Genomic DNA, 21,169 nt, shown 5'->3' on the forward strand with positions numbered 1-21,169 from the left:
ATATTATTATCAACATAATACGAAAAATTACCGCAACTATTATCATTAAAAAAAATAAGAAATTTCGTTATGAGTGCTTAAAGTTACATGATATGTCTTGTAATATCAGACAATCTTAATATATTTAAGTAGTGGTTTAATGAAATAAATATAACCTTTAGAAATTAAAATTGGTTTTTTTGAGGTTGTTGTCAGTTTGACAAAATTTAAAGACTCGTTACTCTGTCATGCAACATGTATGCAGTAAGTAAGTCGGGGAAGTTATTTATTTATTCCTTCATTAAATTAAAATTGGGGAAAAAATTAGGGAAATGACAAAAATATTATTTTTTGACTGTTTTTACGATTTTATAATCTTCCCAAAATATCTGTAAAAAAACGACCACTAAAATCGGACTAGATATGCAACCAGTTATATCAAGTTTTTTTGGTTGCATTTGAGGTTACATAAGGTTGGAAAATCTCATCGAGATATATTTCGTTGCTAGAAAAATCGTATTTTTGTAAAATAAATTGTAAAATAATATTTTTACAAATAAAAATATAATTTTACAATTTTTTTTCTAAATGACAGTATTTTTGCAAAAATATTATTGGACTTGAATATTTTTTAAAAAAGTCCAAAATTATATCATTTCCTAGTTGAAAATTAAATTAATATGATAAATTTGGATAATGAAAAAATGGGAAAAGAAGAAGAAATAAGAGTAAGCGCGGGAAATACACAAAATTTTGGCGCCTGAAAACCCTACACAGTACACAACACATTCTGTACTCAATTTTCAAGTCTCTTCGATCTCACATCCGTTCTAATCATCCCCTCTATCATCTCCATTTCACACTTCTATATGCACTACTGACATCTAGTATATCACCGCCAAGCTTCTAATTTGTACGGACATGGAAGGTTTATCAACGATCTGCGCTGGTCTCGGGATAATCGACGAGGACGATGACGGAAATAGGATCGGATACACTCCTGGCGAATACTGTTTAGGTTTCTCTCTCTCTCTCTCTCCCCCTCTCTCTCTCTCTCCCTCCCCCTCTCTCCCTCCCTCCCTCCCCCTTTCTCTCTCTCCCTCCCTCCCCTGCTCTCTCTCCCCCCTCCCTCCCTACCTCCCCTGCTCTCTCTCTCTCTCTCCCCCTCCCCCTCCCTCTCCCCCCGTGTGGCGTGTTTTTTGGAAAATTTTGGATTTAATTGTTTGATATATTGTAAATTGTAATAATATGTATGCTTATTTATGTTTAATTGTAGATAATTTGAAGGATTTGCTGAGGTTTCTACGTCGTGATGATCCACAAATGCGAGAAGTGTTTAAGCAAGTTTGCAAATGGAATATTGTAGCCAAAGATTTGATTCCGATTATCGAGCATTGTCAAAATGATCGTAATCTCGTTCTCAATTCAGGCAATTACTTCTAATCTAACCTGTTATTTGTTTTACATGATATTTTTCAGTTCTATGATTAAAGATAGAGTTCTGTTAGTATTTATGATTGTGTTGGTTTAAAAAATTGCAGTGAAAGTTTTAGTGTTTCTCACCATGCCTGTTGAGCCGGGATCCAATGATATACCACAACAAATAGAGTATTTATGGGGTTTGAAGACTTCAATTACTTGTAGTGATACTGTTGCGATCATAGTCTCACTTTTAGAGACCCCGCTCGAGAATTTAGAAAGGTCAGTTAATAGTGGCATACACTTTGTTTTTTAGTATACTCAAAGCTAATGTTGTTTCCCTGTAAAAAAAGAGCTGCTGTTGTTTCCTTTCCTAATTATACGTGTATTCTGAGCACGATTGGATAACTCAATTGATTAAGAGTTTATACTCAGTTGTCCAAGGTCCTGAGTTCGACCCTCACTCACCCCAAAAATTTCTTAGAACAAAACAGATACGTATTTGTAAGGCTATAAGCCATTTTTGTCAAAAACAATTATAGGTGGATTGTCAATCAGGTGACGTTGACATGATTTATTCTATTAATTGTTAACAGAGCCAACTTATTAGTCTGATGTGTATAATTAATGATTATACTTACCTTCTTGGCTATGCATGTGCGGTAGTGGACAACATCTGTATATACCAGTGTGCCACAATGTGGTTTGGTCGAGTATGACTGTTGTTTAGTATTTGTGGGTGGTATAATTTAGCATTATAATTTGTGTTATAGGAGCATGCGAGTACACGGTCATTACATCTATTTCCCTATGAAGAATGTTTTATTGCATCACAGTTGTTGTAATAGTGTTATCTTATGCCGTCCCTTTGCTATTAGGTTGCTATTCACTTACTTTCCTTGGGGCATATTGTATTGACCTCACAACTTTTATTTGTTCTTATGCAGTGAAACATTTACAGAGGACGATTGGAAATTGGTCCAGCTGGTGCTTACTTTATTTCGCAACTTACTAGCTGTTCAAGGCGTGTCAATTCAACAGAAACTTGGGGGATCAACCTCACAATTCTTGTCTGTGAGAGATAGGTTTATAGAATTGTTGTTCAAAGAAAATGTCACGGACTTGATTTTAGCACTAACACAACATGTTGGTGGTCCTTCTGAATATTTCCGCCAAGATAACTTGCTTTTATTGGAAACAATTCATTACTTACTAATGGGTCAAGAATCAGAGTTGGTTGCAAAAGCAAATAGGAAAGACTCACAGGTTGGTTCATGCCACATTGAAGAAAGATAAAACTTGATGTTTGTTTTCCTCACAATTACATCTACTGTCACAGCTTACATGTAATAAATAATATTTTTTCAGGAAGCTGGGAATGCTGAAGCTACTGTAAGTAGTCTTCAGTCTATTATGGAAGAGGAAGAAGAAAAAAGAAGGCTTATTAGACTGCAGAATCTGGGTATTTCTTCACAGTTTGGTGGTACTTTTACCCGCTTTACGATGGTATGAGGTTGTGCTTACTAATAATTATCACAAGGTACCCAGATAAATCTTCTGACAAATAAAATATTTCTTCTCAACAGGATGGCTCTAAAACATTGTTTAAAGGAAATCCATGTTCTGCTTCTCATGATGCGTTGCTTAAGACCCACAAGAATCACAAAGGTCCAGCAAAAAGAATGGCGTGGGATCATGGGAGATTACCATCAACAAATGAAACTATACTACAATTGCTCCATGAATTCATCAACCAGCTATTGTCAGGGGGTTACAACGGTATCATTCTATAGTTGACTTGAGCACTATATTTTGCTTAACTGCTAATCTTTTCATTGCACTACTGGACCTTGTTCTCACTATAAACTTAATTCCTGCCAGTTTTGATGCAGTCTGTTCGAGAGGATATAGAAAAAGAGCACCATGCAATTCAGAATAGCGATGTTGTTATCTTCTTTAAGGTTGCCCAGTTTGTTACTGCATTTCAGTATCACAAGTTCTTGGGTTCAAAGGTGAAAATATTGGAATTTATCTACATTCATAGTCACAAATGCATTCTAATCATATTACTTAATTTGTAATATTCTCGTAAAACTTCGTTGTTTTTGTGAATCATAGAAGGTATTCAAACATAGGTTTTTTGGAATGTAGGATATATGTATTCTAAAGTTTCTGCAACAAATATGGATTAGTTTGTTTTTCTTACTGTTTAGTAGGGGTATGCATGGTGATGGGGGAGATGCTTTAGCATTGATCAACAGTACTCTAAAAAACAGCAACTTAGAAGAGGAAGCCAATTATTACTACTAAACTACTTAAGCATTTTTAAAAGTCAAGCTAATTTTTTTAAACAGAGAAAAGCGTGACTGAATTTTTAATTTTTGGGAATACTACAATAAGACATTGAATTAAAACTTTTACAAAAATCATTTCAAAGGTTCTTTTCTGGAAAAGGTGCTTTATGCCTTCATTGCTCGGGCAGGGCCAACCTAACTTGATTTGTTATCTGAGTTTTGGAAAAAGAAGTAAGGGCCATAGTTAATTAAGATTTGGCTAGTTGATCTTGTAAAAGTTTACACTATACTTTGGGATATATGAAACAGTGATTTTGGTTGTTGGTGATGGTACTGTCTATTAATTAGTTATCTTAGGAAATTATGGACTGCTTAAGATTGATTAGCCGACTAAGTTTGAATCGGTTAAATTGTCTAGAACTTATATCATATCCAATTATTGTTAGCTATTTGCTCATAGTACATGTATTGGATTATATATCCAATTCTAAAATAAAGACTCATATTGTTTTAGCAGCCCTCCAATGAAGACAATGCATCTGAAGCCTCTACAAATTATTCTGATAGCACTTTGTTTCAAGGCAGTATATGTGGGCCAATTGCTGAAACAATGAATGAATCAATGTTTCTTTTGGTCACTGTGAAGTGGCGTTATGCATTTGATGCGTTGAAGGAGACAAATGAATATAACTTTCTCTCTGCAGCAGGATCTCTAATGAGGATTATGGTAACATCTATTACCTTAATCCGTAATTTTAATGAACCTCATGTTCATTTGCCGTGTACGCATATTAAATTCTAATGCTTCTTACTAGTATGTTCACTTGCCTAAATATAAGTACGGTGTCTTTCTCTGCACAACATATGCATATGTCAGTTAGCAGAAGAAAACATGTGCATATTGTAGTAATATATTATGAGTTTTGGGACCACATAAATGTGGTCACAAAAACGAGCCAGCATCTAATTTTACCTTGAGGTGAATAAACGCTGCTTAAGATATCATTTGTGCCACAATTACCCAAAATTTTCGAGTTGTAGGGCTGTAATATATATGTTAAAGTTTCCCCTCCAGTTATGCTGGTTTAGATAGATTCAAATTCCGGGTTAAAATCTAAAATGCACTAAAGGCGTATCATTCATTGTTTAGAGAACAGTGGTTATTGTGCTTGCAGATACCTGTATATGTCTACCAACTTCACCGCTTAATAATAGTTTCATTAAATAATAGAAAGACAACACCCTAACTCTTAATTAGGAGTGGATTTTAGTCTTTTTTCTAAATATATGACCTTTATTTATCACCTTGTAAAAAGAAAAGTTTGCATGTACTTGGAGTGGTTCTTACCTTGTAGACAAAATTTGCAGTTCCGTTCAATTTTTGCATCCTCTAAATATCTCAACTTTATCATGCGGTGTATATGTATATTGTGGATGTTCGGAAATCATTAAATGCTTAAATTTTGATGTCTATTAAACTGCAATCCAAAAGTAAACATCAAGGCCAGCTTTAATTCTCAATTTTTTTATAACTTAAATATCAAGTACTTTAAGTTTGAAGGATGGTTTGGTTGTGCATGTTACATGATAAAATGCTGAATATCTCTTCCTGCTTTGATACATATTGATTATACAATTTGATATGCTCATTACAGACAAAGTATTCATGCCCAGACATAAGGAATAGGTTATTGTGTTTGTTTGCACATGTACTCGGTACTTGAATTTAAGATAAATTCTAGCTGGTCTATCTGGTTGACTTTCTGTAGCATGTGCAGATTCGTATGCTAGATATGGTGCTTAAGCAGTCGGAGGAAGGCTCTATGGAGCCTCAAACAGCTCGGATTCTTCTTTACAAGTTATTTTATGATCAAACTGATCAAGGGGTGACACAATTCATTTTAAACCTCATCAGATCATTTGATACACATAAACAAGCCAAAAGGTTTCTTACTCATTTCTACATATTAGAAGATTTTTTCTTAATTTCCTCTATAAGATAACATGTATGCTGTGTGTTGATGCAATTCTGGCCCAAATATTTCTTTAGTTGCAGATATTAAATTCCAAAGTACGAGGCATTTGGTTTGAGTCTGAGCCTCTGAGGCAGTGACCACTTAAGGCAGCAAATGATTAAAGATTAGGCTCGTATTAACCCGTCTTCATAGAACCTTATATTGGTAGAATCACAAAATATACGATAAGTGTTTTATTAAGTATGGTCTAATCATTGCTTATGGATTTTACTGGCAACCACCCTCTGTTTGAAAGAAGCTGGAGATTACCATATGCAATGCATTCAAGACAATGAGCTTTGATGCAAATTGATGCGTATTATATAATAATACTGGAAACATTTCATTGCTTCATCAAGTTGTATTAATTTTCAGTGTGGAATATGTTGGAAGGCCTTTGCAACTGTTTAACTGTGTGCCTCAAGATAATTTAAACATCTTTCAGTTGGATAATATCTCTTTTCTTTTATAGTAATAACTTTATCCAGCAATAATGCATTTTAGGATCTAATTTCATGTTCACCAAGAACACTGACATTACAACGTGAAGAAGAATCCACTCTCTTTTTAATGTGTATGTGGAGTTTTGCATGACCTAGTTTTTCTTAATATTATATTTTTAAATAATTTGTTGGATTTTATGATTCAACATCTTCCTTCTGGTACTAAGTTGTACTTTTATAGTGATCTTGCTGATTTGGTAGAGATTATACATGTGATTATACGGCTCATGGAGAATCTTCAAGCTCGTGGCACATTAAGGGTAAGTTCTTTATTGCTATAGCACCAATCATGTTCTCATCTCAATGTCCAAATCTAGAAATTGACAATTAGAATGAGATAAATTAGCTTTGACTATTTTGACTTTCCATTGATCTAGTGATTTAAGATAAGGTAGAGGAACATATTGGTACATCTAGAACCATTATGAAAGTATAAGATTATGGGAAATAGCAAGTGGTCCTTCTCAGCTATTGCATGGAAGGAACCATCCTCTAGTTTTAATTCCTGTTGCATGAGAAACTAAAGGAAAACAACATTTTGGGCATGTCTATCACTCATTTGATCTAGAATCAGTTACACAACAGGTATTAGAACAATCATCAAAACAAAAAGCATTAAGGTGGTTACTTATCTGAGGTAAAGAGGAAAGAACTGAGATAGATTGTACCGTCTTTATAGTTGGGTGGTAATACAAAAATTTCACAAATTTAACTCTGATTACAGTTATTTGCTCATTGCATCCCATCTGTGTTCGTAATTGTTTTAATTTGTTATTGGTACATTACATTATATAAGCCTTTGCGTATATCTTGACTGACAACTCTCTAAACATTCCAAGTTCTTTTGTGATAAAGGTTTCTAAGAAGTCTAGGAAGAGAAAAGCAAAGAAAACATTTAAAGATGAGAATGAGAATGTTAATGAAATAGTTGGAGATCATATTAGCACTCAAGATGAAATTGGTACCTCTGTTTCTGCAATACCACCTAGAGATTCAAGCAATACAAAACCTACTGGTGAGAAGGGAAATGTTTCTGAACCTCTGGCCGATAAAGATATACCTGATGTAGAAGCAGCAAATCCTGGAAGTAATATGCAGAAAAATGTTAGTGAACCTCTTCAGGTCGATAAAGAAGATACACCAGATGTACAAGCAGAAAATCCTGGAAGTAATATGCAAGAAAATGTCAGTGAAACTCTTCAAGTTGATAAAGAAGAGACACCTGATGTACAAGCAGCAAATCCTGGAAGTAATATGCCAGAAAATGTCAGTGAACCTCTTCAAGTTGATAAAGAAGATACACCTGATGTAGAAGCAGCAAATCGTGGAGATAATATGCCGGATATGGAAGGCAATAACAAAATTGGTATTGAAGATTATGGAGCAGATGATTCTTCTGAAGGGGAACAGCAGATAGGGCAGATAGATGAAGTTGATTTCAAGATATCTACTTTGATCTCTGCCCTTGCAAACACCACAATCATCCAAAGAGTGTGCTGGTTACTGAAATTCTATAAATGCAATTCTAGCAGTACAAATCATTACATTATATGCATCCTTCAGAGGATATGTGATGATTTAGAACTTTCTCCCATGTTATACCAGGTAAAAGTCTTAATGAATAATTCTGCAAGTCTTTTGGATAGTAGGACTTGGTTGGATTTGAAATTTGGAAAATCTGTCTCATATTCTTGTCCCTGACAAATTTTGCAGCTGTCACTCCTTGCTACATTTCATAGTATTCTGGTGGAGCAAAAAACAACTCCATGCAGAGGATACAAGAACATTGTTGACTTCCTGACAAGTTTGGTAAGAAGAATGCTGAGGAAAATGAAGACTAATCCCCTTCTCTTTGTTGAAATTCTTTTCTGGAAAACGCGTAAAGAATGTCATTATATAAATTGCGACTTTATGTTAAAAGATCTTACTAAAATGAGGAAAGACTACAACAAAATGGGTCAAAATTCCATCAACGGAGTAGATGCTTCATTTGAAGGGAAAGGATGGAATCGAAGAAGCATAGCTGATGCACTTGGGGATGATGAAGCTGATTTCATGCCTTTTCATGGGACAGATGACCAAAAGTAAGATTAAATTATGTAGTTCGGATTGTTTACAGTTTGATTACTGACTTACTTGATGCCTATTTCCTTAATATACAAGTATACAATTTTCTATGAAAAACTTGAGTGTACTCAATCTGGCAGTTGATCTCTGACAGTCAAGTGCATTTTTTTTTATAGTTACAGTCAAGTGCATGTATTTGCTAAGGTTTAATTATTTTAACTTTCTTTGATAGAAATATTGAATATCAACAAATTAGGATCACTTCTGAGTTTGTTAGTCAATTCAAGTTTTTCTTTAACATACTTATCTGCAGTGCGGAGAGTCCTTGCACTCCAGAAGGTAATGATTTCTTGAAAAGGAGTGCTGGTGATATGGAAGAAGCAAATGGAAGCATCAAATCAACTTCTGATGAAGGAATCAACGGGAAGGAAAATTTGAAAGAGTATGGCCTCTAAAAAATTCAAACATTGTGAAGATATTTCTTACTATTTCTGTGCCTTGGAAACATTATTTCTTGTCCTGTGTTCCAGTGAAAGGTTTTCTGTTGAGCACCAGCCTGGAAGGGTACATAAAAGAATGAAAGTGCTAGGTGTTAATGACGAGCTGGACAATAAAATAAAGGACCTTTACGAAAAGTAAGTCTCTTTTGATGTCTTGTTCATAGTAAAGCCGGTCTTTGTTTAATATTTTTCCTTTTATATTGTCTTTCATGCCTTGTGATTTTAAATTGAGTTGAAGAGTATATGTATTATATTAGACATAATATTGTTTAACTTAATGTCAATTGTACCTGAGATCTATGAAAAAAGTAATGCTCTTGTCCTAAATTTATTAAAATAGATTTTGCCTTGTCTTTCTGTCTACTAATGCGGAAGGTCAATTAATGTGAGACCGTGGAGAAAGTCTAACATGTATTTGCAACATGTCGTAAACCTAATGTCAGGGATAGCAAAGCTAGTTCATCAAGATGATATGTGTCATTACACTTTTTTTTACTTTGTTAAACATCCCCCTCTCCCTGTATTAGGCTGAAGTCATAAAAGAACTTCTGAGTTCTGAACAATCTTTCTCTTGTGTAGTTTCTTTAGTATCTATTTTTAAATTCTTATTTTACATCCTGGTCTCTTCTACTCCGGTCTGACATGCTTATCATTCTTATAATTCCATCTGGCTCACAATATGAATATTCTAGATATAAGGGCAAGGAAAACTGTATTCATCTTATTGCGGAAGAGCTTGATTTGGATGGGAAAGTTTCAAATCGTGAAGTTTCTAAAAAGCTTAAACAGTTGGGATTCAAGTTTCCACAAAAGAAAAGAGTTCTTAAGAATGGCGCCTCTAATCAAGTTAGGGAAGATGCCAAGGCATCAGGAAGTGAAGTTACTCATCCTGACTTGCATGATTTGCAAGAAAATTCTTCAGGGCGGCGGGTTTTGTATGTTTCTTTATCTAATACCCATTAAATATAAGCATCATCATGTTATTAACATGTTTTTCAATTTACTCGTTATGGCATCAAGCAAAAGTCACTCAACACCTGAGGAAAACAAAACAGAAACAATTAAAAATATTGCTTTTAGATCATATGTGCTTCTACAAAGGCTTTCGGTGACAATATTCTACTTGTATCTCTCAGGCACACTAGAAAAAGAGTGAGTGCATTCAGTGAAGAGCAGGAAGGGGTGGTTAAAGGTCTATATGAGCAGTAAGTGCTTGAACTGACGTGTACTTGTTTTAGCTTCTATGTCTTTCACATAGAGTAATGTTACAAATTATTATGATTTTTTTATCTTACCAAGACAAATATGAAATATTGTCTCTATTTCAAGGTTTAAAGATCATAAGCGATGCAGTTTCATGATTGCAAACGCACTGGATGCTGATGGTTCATTCACGGCTGCCCAAGTTTCCAGGAAACTGAAGCAGCTCGGCTTACGTGTTCCTCAACCAAAGAAGTTGAGTTCCCACTTGCATTTGAGGGATGAGGAGCCTGATGACATGTTTGATGAAGGCTTTGGTGATGCCGACACGTTATCATCACTAAGGAAAAGGTACGTACAAATATGGTCAAATAAATTGTCTTCAAGGTGCACTTATCTACAATATATTACACATTTGGTACCAGATCTATTGTTCCCAAGATCTCATCAAGCTCCAACATATTTCATTAATTTATCTTAATCTTGTATCAAATGAGAGGATGTTGGAGGTAACTTATAAATATATATCAGTAAGTAAACCATATGTAAACCCTAGTAACTTCTTTCCCTGCTAGCTCATTTGATCTCTTTATTCTGTAATGTCATTTCCTGAGCTTCTTTTTCATGATCAAATGTTCCGGTTACTGGTAATAATATTTGCATTGTGGTGCTCTGCGAGGGTTTTAATGACTCTTATAAATTTACTATTGCTGCCTCTGAAGTTCAGGATTTTTGGCTTTGACAATAAGACCGTTTCTTATCTTATTATTTGAAATCAAATATCAGCTGTATCTTTGGTATCTGATAAATTGCCTAATATAGTTTTTCGGTAAGGCCCGTTACAAGAAATTTAATCACTCGCGCATATGTATAATATATAAAAGGCGGAGTAATGAAGTCTCTAATAATATGCCTCTCCTTAAGAACTAGAATACTCGGTGTTAGCCTCATGATTTTTTTATATACAATACAACAATTGGAGTTTTAGAAGAGAAGCGAGATCATGCTTTAAAAAAACATCATTTGTACTACACACACAATTTATCAACCCTCTTAACTAATTGTGCATGAAACTTTTTGAAATAGGCTAGTTTGAAGTAATATATAATATTCACGATCCCCGTTTTTTCAGGAATTATTATTATATTAAAAATAGTCATATTTACTCATCTTGTAATCTAGCTGATGTTACACTCAAATTCTTTTTATTATAAGTCACACTTTCAGGTAATATCACCTTTGTATTCCACATGTCCAGTTTCCCAATATTCTTTACTAAAACCAAGTACAAAATTGTATTAAATCAGCAAAAGAATGGGATTAGGTTTAAGGTTGGACAAAGTAGATTTTATGTATCGCAATATGAATGTCAATGTGGGGCTAATTAGAACTAAAGTTAACTTAATGTTTTGCTTTTCTTTATGGAACTAGATGGCTAGAGGTTTACTGTATTGACTCCAAACTTGTAACATGCTAATAACTGACTTTACACCTTAACTTGATATAAGATAAGCTATAGCTCCCCCCATACTCTTTTTCTTACCTATCCTACTTTTTCTGATTCTCTGCGGTCGACACCTTGCATCTTTTCTGTCAATGATACTGGTCCCTTGTTACCATGCTTAAATGTCTTGGATTTTGTAGGAGTAGGACTAAGCTCAATGCAAATAATGTGGCAGAAAGGCCAGTCCAGAAAATAGTAGAAAAGGTTTCACTGGAGAATTCTGACGACGAACCATTAAGCTCTTTTGTGGGGTAAGTTTCATCTATATCATATAATGGTGCTCTGTGATCGACACTTTGCGTTGCTTTTATTCTTTCAATAATACGGCGCTCACTAGTTATCATGCTTCACTGTCTTGGATATTGTAGAAGCAAGACCAAGTTTAACACAAATAATGGGGCAGAAGGGCCAGACCAGAAGGTAGTTAAAATGGTTTCACTAGAGGATTCAGATGATGAACCATTAAGCTCCGTCGTAAGGTCAGTTTCATCAATACAGTACGATTATTAATGTCGTGGTTGGATATTCTCATCCCTGTTTTGAATTGTAAATATTATCCACAACTTAATCTGTCAACCGAGCTTATCTGTAATTGATAAATGTGTACCTTTGTTCTCAAGCTTAATTGCCTCGGATATTGTAGGAAAAATACCAAGCAGAAGACAGGCAAAATTGCAGAAAGGCCAGAGCAGAATATAACCAGAGAAGTTTCGCAAGAGGATCCTGATGATGAACTTTTAAGCTCTATTGTGGGGTAAGTTCCATGTATTAGTACTTTTTGGATGGCTTGATTTTTTTGTATATTTGCTCCGAGTATATGCAATACAAACTGTATAAGGCAATCTTAGCTTGTTGCTTTCAAGCTATAAACAACAGCTTGAACAAACCTAAGCAAATATGAGTATCGGTACAGTATCTTGTATTTGACTTGACTTTGCAAGAAATCTGGCACACATGCTAGGAACAGATGAAAGTATATACATGGTAGGTAGCAACAATCTGTACCATATCTTCATAATGAATGAGTCACACTTTAGTTTTTCAGAACTGTTTTAAGCTACTAGAATTCAGTTCTGGCATGATTGCAAGAGAAACCAAAACAGTTGAAATTTGTAACTGCCAAAATATATTTTATAGTTCTGCCTTGAATAATAAAATATTCAAACTAGATCTTGATAGTTGATATTATAACTGTAGTTTTAATGATTATTAATATAACATCCTTACAGGCATAAACATGAGCAACAAACTGAGACGGGAGGTATTGCAAATGACATTTCTTTGCACATTGATGATGATATAGAGAATGAAGTAAATTATTTCAGCAGAAAATCTACAACAGATAGGGATGATCAAGTGCATCATCAGGATTTGCACGATGAGTTGGGCGATCAGTTGGCTGATTTTAAGGATGATGAAACTCCCGTTGCTCCTGAGAAACATGCTGGATCAAGAAGGAAACTCAGAATGGTCTTGGACCTTGATGACGATTAAATTCTTCGAATAGATGTGAACCCTAATTTTTGTTCTTCAAATCAGTGCCCCTGCATACAAGTGAAATTGGTCAATAGTTGGAGATGCATTGCCAATCTATTCTGTAATTGTAAACCACCCAGTGAGTCTGACAAAAATGTTAAAACTTAAAAGTTGGAATATATGACAATGCATTAAAACATAAGTTAAGAAAAAGTAAAGAGAACTATTGCATGTCGAAGTTCAAAATCTTTATTTAATGGATTGTTTTGCGATTAGCAAAAACTAGCATAATAACACTTGATGCACTATGCAATTATAATGTTTTTAATTGTTTTTTAATTTATAAATATTGTATAATGTCTAACTTATATCAAATATAAGTCGATTGTTTATTAATGTATATTATTTTTGTAAAAGACAATATTAAATTGCACAACGTTTCAAATATAACTCATTAAGCAATATATATATATATATATATATTCTTGTTTGTATTGTATAATTTGTATTTAATGAATGAATATAAATATGGTAGTCAGTATGTTTAAAATAAAATGATTATACTTAATCTGTAAAATGTTGTTAGTATTTTTACAAATAAAAAGTTAAAAAATAACATTTATTTTGAATACAAAGTTAACCAAAAATTTTGAATTTTATTCAAATAACATTTACTGTTTTATATTATAACTGACTTCACTACTAACTTACAATTAACTTACTTAATTTAAAAAGATAAAAAATGTATAATTGAAGTCAGGATAACTTAAAATTTACACTATTGTTAATATAAAATTTGATTTTAATGAAAAAAGTTAGTTTTTGAAATTTAAGGTATGTATGCATGGAAATATGTTAGTTTTTTATTTACACTACGGTTACCAAAGTAACATTATATGTGTGTCAGCCTGTAAATTGTCTTATGTTACATTTTTTAGTAAATTACGATAATTTTGATTATTTATATGTTAAATATCTGATTTATGTACATTTTTAATCACTATTAACATCTAGTGAGACAAATGATTACTTAAATAATATGTATTTATAATTATTCAAAAATTAAAATTTTGTAATAAATAAATTGCAATAATTTATATATGGTATTCATATTATCACTGACTTACAATCTATTTTTACACAACTGAGTGTCAATCATGGTTGTAACATAAAAATAAATTATATATTATAAAAACTTATTATTGATATTCATGATTTTTTTTCAAGAAATCGAAGGAAAAATTATTATTATATTGTTATTTAAACCGTTTTTAAGTTCCTTTCATTACCACTCTAATATTTCATCATATAATAATTTGATAACATTATATATTATTCTCCTAAAATTAAATATTTTTCAATTTGATAAAGTTTTATATATATTAGTTGAACTGATTAATTCATTCAGATTATTGAACAATGTATATTTTCTTTAAATAGTATAAAATATATTGAATCAAATGTTACAATATAGCATAAATATAACTTTTAATTGAATAATTCAAAATATAAAAATAATTCAAAATATATGTATAATATTATCTTGATCAATGAATATTATTTATCTAGAAGAATTCTTTTTAAAAAGCTGTTTTTAAAGTGAAAAATAAAAAATAAATTGATTTAATATATCACGTAGTTTTAAAAAATCTCGTGAGATCTCATATCAAATTTCGAATATTTTTAAAATCCGAAAATAATAACGCGGTATCAGTGAAGTTAGTAATTTTAATATAAATAATTAATTGACTTGATCTTATAAACAACTCAAACACATTAATTTATATTAACATAAGATATTAAAAAAATTCACATTGGTATTCTCGCCGAACTTGTAATTTAAATTTACTAAACGTAGAATGTGACGATGTTTTTCGGCCGAGTCTTGTAGTCAAATTTCGAGTATTTTTTGAAAAATGTGCCAAGTTCTAATTTCAAATTGGAATAAAATAAAATGTTTTGACTCATTATAATTCGAACTCATCTAAATATGTAATACCATTATAAATTATTTATATATAAGCGATTCTATTTTCAATATTTTCTTTAAAAATTATATATGTACCTTTTAATTACTTTTTATAATAAAAAAACATGTTAAAAATATATGAGATACATTTTCAAACTAAAAAAAAAGATGAATGAATAAGATAATAATTCATTTATGTACTATGACTAATTTTGTATCCTGAATTTAATTTTTTAAAATTAACTGCACAAATATTAAAGTAAGTATTTTTTTTTACGGAATTCAAGTAATTATTTTAAAGTTAAATAAAATATTCATTTAGTACATTTTCCACAAAACATATCTTTTATATAAAAATTAAAAATAGGCAAGTTTAGTCTTTTGAATCGTTAGTTGGGTTGTATAGGTGGTGAAGTGTAGCCTCAAGACCGTAAAGGCAGTCAATGGTTATATAATTTTATATGAGTATATTTTATCTTCTTAATAAAGAGGTCATTTGAAGCTCATAGATAATTCAAGGGAAAACCATCCTTTTCACAAATTAGCAAGTCGTCCACTATATAATTTGGTCACCGTGCTTGTTCAAATCAAGAAAGCATATTAGTCATCATGTACTGTTTCTGTTAAGTCCAAGTTTTCATACTGAAACCTAATAAAATATCACCCAACTTTGACACTAGAGTTCACAGTACTGGTCCTACATACCTACACTACACTACGCTAGATGTTATGAACAGGCTTTGCAAGTCAACTTCCCTGAAATTTCCAAGATACTAGCAGATGACTATTGACTACAGAAGTTGTGCCCCCCCCCCCTCCAACTCACAGAGTATTTAGTTTTACAGTTTTAATTTGTAATTGTATTTGTATACAAATGTGCAAGAAATAAATGTTACATGAAGGAATGATCATGCATGTGTTCTTGTTCATGCTCTTATTTCTGCACATAAAGCCTTCTGTTGTTACAAGTGCAGGAGTTCATAATGTTACATGCGTACTCAAAGAGAGACAAGCTCTACTCAAATTTCAACAAGGCCTTGTTGATGATAATGGTCAGCTCATTTCTTGGGGAACCAAAGATTGCTGCACTTGGAGAGGAGTTCATTGTGACAAACTTACAGGTTATGTCGTCGCTCTTGATCTTCATCGACAAGATTTTTCTTTCGATCTGCCTTTAACAGGTAATATTAGTGCCTCATTGCTTGAATTGCAGCATTTGAATTATTTGGATCTTGGTGGAAATAATTTTGGAGACAGCCAAATGATTATACCTGAGTTTTTAGGTTCTTTAGGTAATTTGCAATACCTTAACCTGGCAGATAATAGTTTTGTTGGCGAAATTCCTCACGGGTTTGCGAATTTAACTAGCCTGCATTTTCTTGATCTTGGATATAATGTTCTTGAAGTTGTAAACCTTGATTGGCTTACTAATCTTGGTAAGTTGAGATACTTGGATTTGAGTGGCATAAGCCTTGCAACTGTAGATTGGCTACAAGCTGTCAGCAGTCTCTCCTTTTTAACAGAATTGCATTTGCCTACGTGTGGTCTTCCAGGAGTAAGTTCGACAACTAATTATTCTTCAATGGCTCTTTCCATTGTTGATTTGTCTAACAATGCTTATGTTTCGTTTTCGGAGCTAGAGTGGTTGTTTAATTCTAGTTCCAGTCTTGTTGATGTTGATATCTCTTCCAATACTTTACAAGGTCCTATTCCTGATGATTTTGGAAACATGGTAAAACTCAGAAATCTCAGTCTTGCTTCGAATGCACTTGAAGGAAAAATTCCAGAGTCTTTTGGCAAGATGGTGCTCCTTACAAATCTATTTCTTTCGAACAATCTGCTTCAAGGTAATATCCCAGAGTCTTTTGGGAGGAATTTAAGTCAATTGCAATGGTTGGATTTATTTGGAAACAATTTTGATGGAGAGCTACAAGAGTTCCTAAAAGGGCTATTTGATGGAGAAGGCGCCACAGGATCCTTGGAAACTTTGAGATTGGGTAATAACAAGCTAACTGGTTCATTGCCTGATATTACAAGATTTTCATCCTTGAAGACATTTGGGCTACGTGGTAATCAGTTGAATGGTTCTTTCCCGGAAAGTTTTTCACAAGTTTCAAATCTGGTATTTCTAGACTTGGCCAAGAATCGCATCACAGGTACATTGCCTGATCTAACCTATTTTAAATCATTAAAGAAATTAGATCTTGGCAACAATCAGCTACATGGAAAATTACCAAAGAGCATTGCCCAACTTATTGACCTTGAACTCTTGGATTTATCTTCCAATTTATTTAAAGATACTGTTTCTGAAGCTCACTTCTCCAATCTCTCCAGCTTAAAGGTCCTGCACTTGGCTTATAACTCATTTTCTTTAGAGTTCAGCACTAATTGGCTTCCTCCTTTTCAACTAGATGTTATTCGCCTCGCATACTGCAGGTTGGGAAATCATTTCCCAAAATGGATTCGAACTCAGAACAATTATTCTGAACTTGATATGTCCTATGCTGCAATCTCTGACAAAGTTCCTAAATGGTTTTGGGATCTCTCCCCAAGATTAACATATCTAAATCTGTCTTACAATCACTTGAGTGGTTCAGTGCCTGATTTATCATCCAAGTTAGTTTCTTATTCCAGTTTAGATTTTAATTCTAATCAGTTTGTGGGATCTGTGCCATCCCTCCCACCTGACCTAACGTCTTTGCATCTCTCCAAAAATATGTTTACTGGACCTGTTTCGTTCTTGTGTTCAATCGCCAATGGCTACTTTACTTCTCTTGATCTCTCAGATAACAAGTTATCAGGAGAGCTTCCTGATTGTTGGAAGGACATGCCAGAATTAGTTATTTTTAATTTGGGTAATAATAATTTCTCTGGGAAAGTTCCGAGCTCTCTGGGTAGTTTGTACCAGCTTCAAACATTGAATTTGAGGCACAACAGTTTGGGAGGGGAGTTGCCCTTGTCCATGAAAAACTGCAGCAAACTAAATATTCTTGATGTGGGCAATAATAAATTTTCAGGAACTATACCAGCATGGGTAGGTACACATCTAACAAGTTTAATTGTTTTAAGCCTGCGATCAAACAAGTTCCATGGAAGTATTCCTCCAGAAGTGTGTCATCTTAACAGTATCCAAATATTGGACCTCTCTCAAAACAACATTTCAGGAAAAATACCTGCTTGTATTAGCAATTTTACAGCATTGGTTCAAAGTAGGAGCTCAAGTGGTGCGCTTGTATTCAACATTTCAGCTTATGAAGGTTACTATTACCAAGGTGGCGACTACGTAGGCAATGCATTGGTGCAATGGAAACGACACGAATCAGAATACAGAAATACATTAGGGTACTTGAAAAGCATCGATCTTTCGAGCAACAAGCTAGTTGGGAGCATACCTGGAGAGTTTGCAAGTTTAAAAGAACTAATTAGCTTGAATTTGTCAAGAAACAGTTTGACAGGAAGCATCATGCAGAAGATTGGGCAGCTAAACATGTTAGAATCTCTAGACTTGTCACAAAACCAGCTTTCTGGTCTAATTCCGAAAGGCTTTGTTGGATTGAACTACCTCAGCGTTTTGGACTTGTCATATAACAACTTGTCAGGTAAAATTCCATCAAGCACTCAACTGCAGAGCTTCGACGCCTCTAACTACGCTGGGAATGTTGAACTTTGTGGGCTTCCCCTTCCGAAGAAGTGTCCGGGTGATGAAACAGATCATCAGCAAAATGAAGATGACAATCTAAAAGACGACGACGAAGATGATGACAATGAGAAGGTTGTAACAACAGGGTTCTATGTAAGTTCAGTTCTTGGTTTTGCTGTTGGATTTTGGTTAGTATTTGGTACATTGCAGATGAAGCCTGTATGGGAACATGCATATTTCAAGTTTCTGAAGAACACAAAAGAAGGCATCTACAAGACCATTTCAGCAAATGCAGCTAGAATAGGAAGGATTTGTAGATGCTAATTTGGGAGGAAAATATATTGTTTAAATACACGTTGTTCCAATAATCTTCAAGTATGGCTTAGCATGTTTTTATTTTCCCAACTTCTGAATCTGATTTTTAAGTTTTAATCCATTACACACTGTTATTCAAGGCATAACCATAACCATCTGACTCTCGTGCACCAAAATAAAAACAGGAAAAACTAAATTGATCACTTATTTCATTCAAATGTATCAAATAAGTCATTATTTTTAACTTAATTTGGTTACTAATTTAAAAAATTGTATCAACGTAGATATTAAAAAGTTAAAATTTTGGATGGATTTAGTCATTGTCGGATGATTTATTTGATACAAATTTTCAAATTAATGATCACATTAGTCAAACTGGAAAGTAATGATATACTTAATATATTTGGACGAAACGAGTGATCAACTTGATATTTTTTCCAAATAAAAATTGTACCATTAGCACAAAAAAAATTATAAAATTTAACACATATAATTTATAATTGTATTTGCTGCCTATAGTATCAGTCATTATAATATATTTATTCGAAAAAAATACTTCTAAGTAGGTATTCAGACAAACGCCATATACTGTATATCATTAATAAAATTGTAAATATACTATCAAATCTTATAAATATATATTTTTAAAATAACTTATAATTATGAAAACACTATTTTTTTTAATTTTCTATATCTCATTAATACAGTAATCCCATAAACATTTACAACACGAGGTGTAACGACAGATAGTTTTTGCTTTTTACCTTTGTGATGATCGCTTATCGAGGGGTGTAATTGAGCGTAATGGAGCCAAGCTGATACGAACATAGTCACCCTTTGCTCGAGCTTGATTAATGAAGTTCGGGTTCGAATTCGAGTTTGGATTTGACCGAATCTTTAATTTCAAGATCGAAACTCGACTCGTAAAAGGTTCAAAAGGCTTGAGTTTGGCTCGAAAACTTGAATAGCTTTCACCAAATATTAACAAAAACTCGAAATATGATATGTTTGACTCGAGTTCAATTTGATTAAATATATAAAATATAAATAAAATACTAAATATCTATATATAATACATTTAAAATTAAAAATAAAAATAATAGAGACCCGGTAAGGCTTGCAATATTAAAAACCTAATAATTTGAAGTTCGAGCTCAGCTAGGTAAATAATTCGAAAAGCTCGAGTTCAGCTTGACTGTTACCGAGCCGAATTCGAATATTTTATGAGTCGAGATCAAGTATATAGGGATGACACAACGGGTAGGTACGGTTAGGGCTGTAATTCGAGTCGAGTCGAGCCGAGTTCGAGTTTTTTACAGTCGAGTTCGAGCTTTTTTTTTATCGAGTCGAGTCGAGCCTGAAAATAATCGAGCCTGAATTGTGTGTTCGAGCTCGGCTCGGGTAATACACGAGCCGAGTTCGAGCAGTTCGCGAGTTTTCGAAATTAACGAGTTTTTTCACGAGTTTTCGAGTTTAACGAGTTTTTAACGAGTTTTCGAGTTTATCGAGTTTTTTCACATATTTTCGAGTTATCGAGTCCTTATCGAGTTTATCGAGCCTACGAGTTTATCGAGTTTTTAACATGTTTTCGAGTTATCGGGTTCTTATCGAGTTATTCGAGTTTTATTTTTACCTTCGTAAAAATATTTCTTTTTTTAAAATTTTGACTTATAATTTAAAAATATTAGTTTCACTATTAATAACAATAAATAAATGTTCAAAATAACATACATGTGTTCTGAGGTAAATCTAACAACATATTCAAATACATGTATAAACTAGAAAACAAATAACAACACCTTTGTTACTATAATTTTTCAAATAATCTATTCTATTAATATTGTTTAACTCTATCTTCATATTTCTTAAAAATGTACTTATTTTTCTATATTGTATATTGTATATCTTATATATATATGATAAATAAAGTAAAATAATAATTTTATTATTGTCGGGACTCGGGGGAGAAAAGTAATTTTTATCTTTTTTAAAACAAAAGTACGCAATAGACAATAAATCATTAATAAATAACAATTATAAAAATAATAATTTTAATTAATAGCAATACATCATAATAAAACCTTTTTGGTGTAATTTATATAATAGTTGTATAATATACATATTATCTTATCATTAAATTGTAAATTTAGATCTAATTAGTTGACATCTCAATTAGAATTTAGACAACTATAAAAAATATGAATCGAATTTATAATTAAATATCAATATAGTAGTAATACATTATTACTATAAAGGACTGTTAAATTTTGAAATAAATGATAACTTTT

At 32.8% G+C, this 21,169-nt stretch overlaps 2 protein-coding genes across 3 annotated transcripts; both read left to right on the top strand.

Annotated features, from left to right (window-relative positions):
* Positions 1-767: 767 nt before the first annotated feature.
* Positions 768-13,256, top strand: LOC141693231 (uncharacterized). 2 transcript variants are annotated; one of them, XM_074498246.1, is made up of 21 exons: positions 768-997; positions 1,256-1,408; positions 1,521-1,680; positions 2,346-2,664; positions 2,767-2,904; positions 2,985-3,177; positions 3,280-3,410; positions 4,207-4,419; positions 5,471-5,637; positions 6,392-6,470; positions 7,066-7,815; positions 7,924-8,294; positions 8,591-8,719; positions 8,808-8,912; positions 9,470-9,712; positions 9,914-9,982; positions 10,107-10,328; positions 11,622-11,732; positions 11,850-11,960; positions 12,125-12,235; positions 12,711-13,256. In XM_074498246.1, the coding sequence occupies exons 1-21, from the start codon at positions 901-903 to the stop codon at positions 12,973-12,975; spliced, it is 4,137 nt and encodes a 1,378-aa protein (XP_074354347.1). In that variant the 5' UTR covers positions 768-900; the 3' UTR covers positions 12,976-13,256. The 2 variants fall into 2 exon arrangements, with proteins under 2 accessions (XP_074354347.1, XP_074354348.1); XM_074498247.1 differs by having other exon boundaries at positions 4,210-4,419.
* A 2,345-nt stretch (positions 13,257-15,601) lies between these two features.
* On the top strand, positions 15,602-19,002 carry LOC141692969 (receptor-like protein EIX2). The gene has a single exon (XM_074497941.1). The coding sequence runs from the start codon at positions 15,816-15,818 to the stop codon at positions 18,888-18,890; it is 3,075 nt and encodes a 1,024-aa protein (XP_074354042.1). The 5' UTR covers positions 15,602-15,815; the 3' UTR covers positions 18,891-19,002.
* Positions 19,003-21,169: the final 2,167 nt, after the last annotated feature.

The sequence above is a fragment of the Apium graveolens genome, chromosome 10, assembly GCF_009905375.1.
Source record: "Apium graveolens cultivar Ventura chromosome 10, ASM990537v1, whole genome shotgun sequence".
Taxonomy (NCBI): Eukaryota; Viridiplantae; Streptophyta; class Magnoliopsida; order Apiales; family Apiaceae; genus Apium; species Apium graveolens.

Bases quoted from the DNA above. Each gene is read 5' to 3' on its own strand.
- LOC141693231 (XM_074498246.1), top strand. From the start codon at position 901: ATGGAAGGTTTATCAACGATCTGCGCTGGTCTCGGGATAATCGACGAG. The intron at 7,816-7,923 runs GTAAAAGTCTTA...CAAATTTTGCAG, and splicing joins TTTCTCCCATGTTATACCAG to CTGTCACTCCTTGCTACATT. The intron at 11,961-12,124 runs GTCAGTTTCATC...CGGATATTGTAG, and splicing joins CCATTAAGCTCCGTCGTAAG to GAAAAATACCAAGCAGAAGA.
- LOC141692969 (XM_074497941.1), top strand. From the start codon at position 15,816: ATGTTACATGAAGGAATGATCATGCATGTGTTCTTGTTCATGCTCTTA.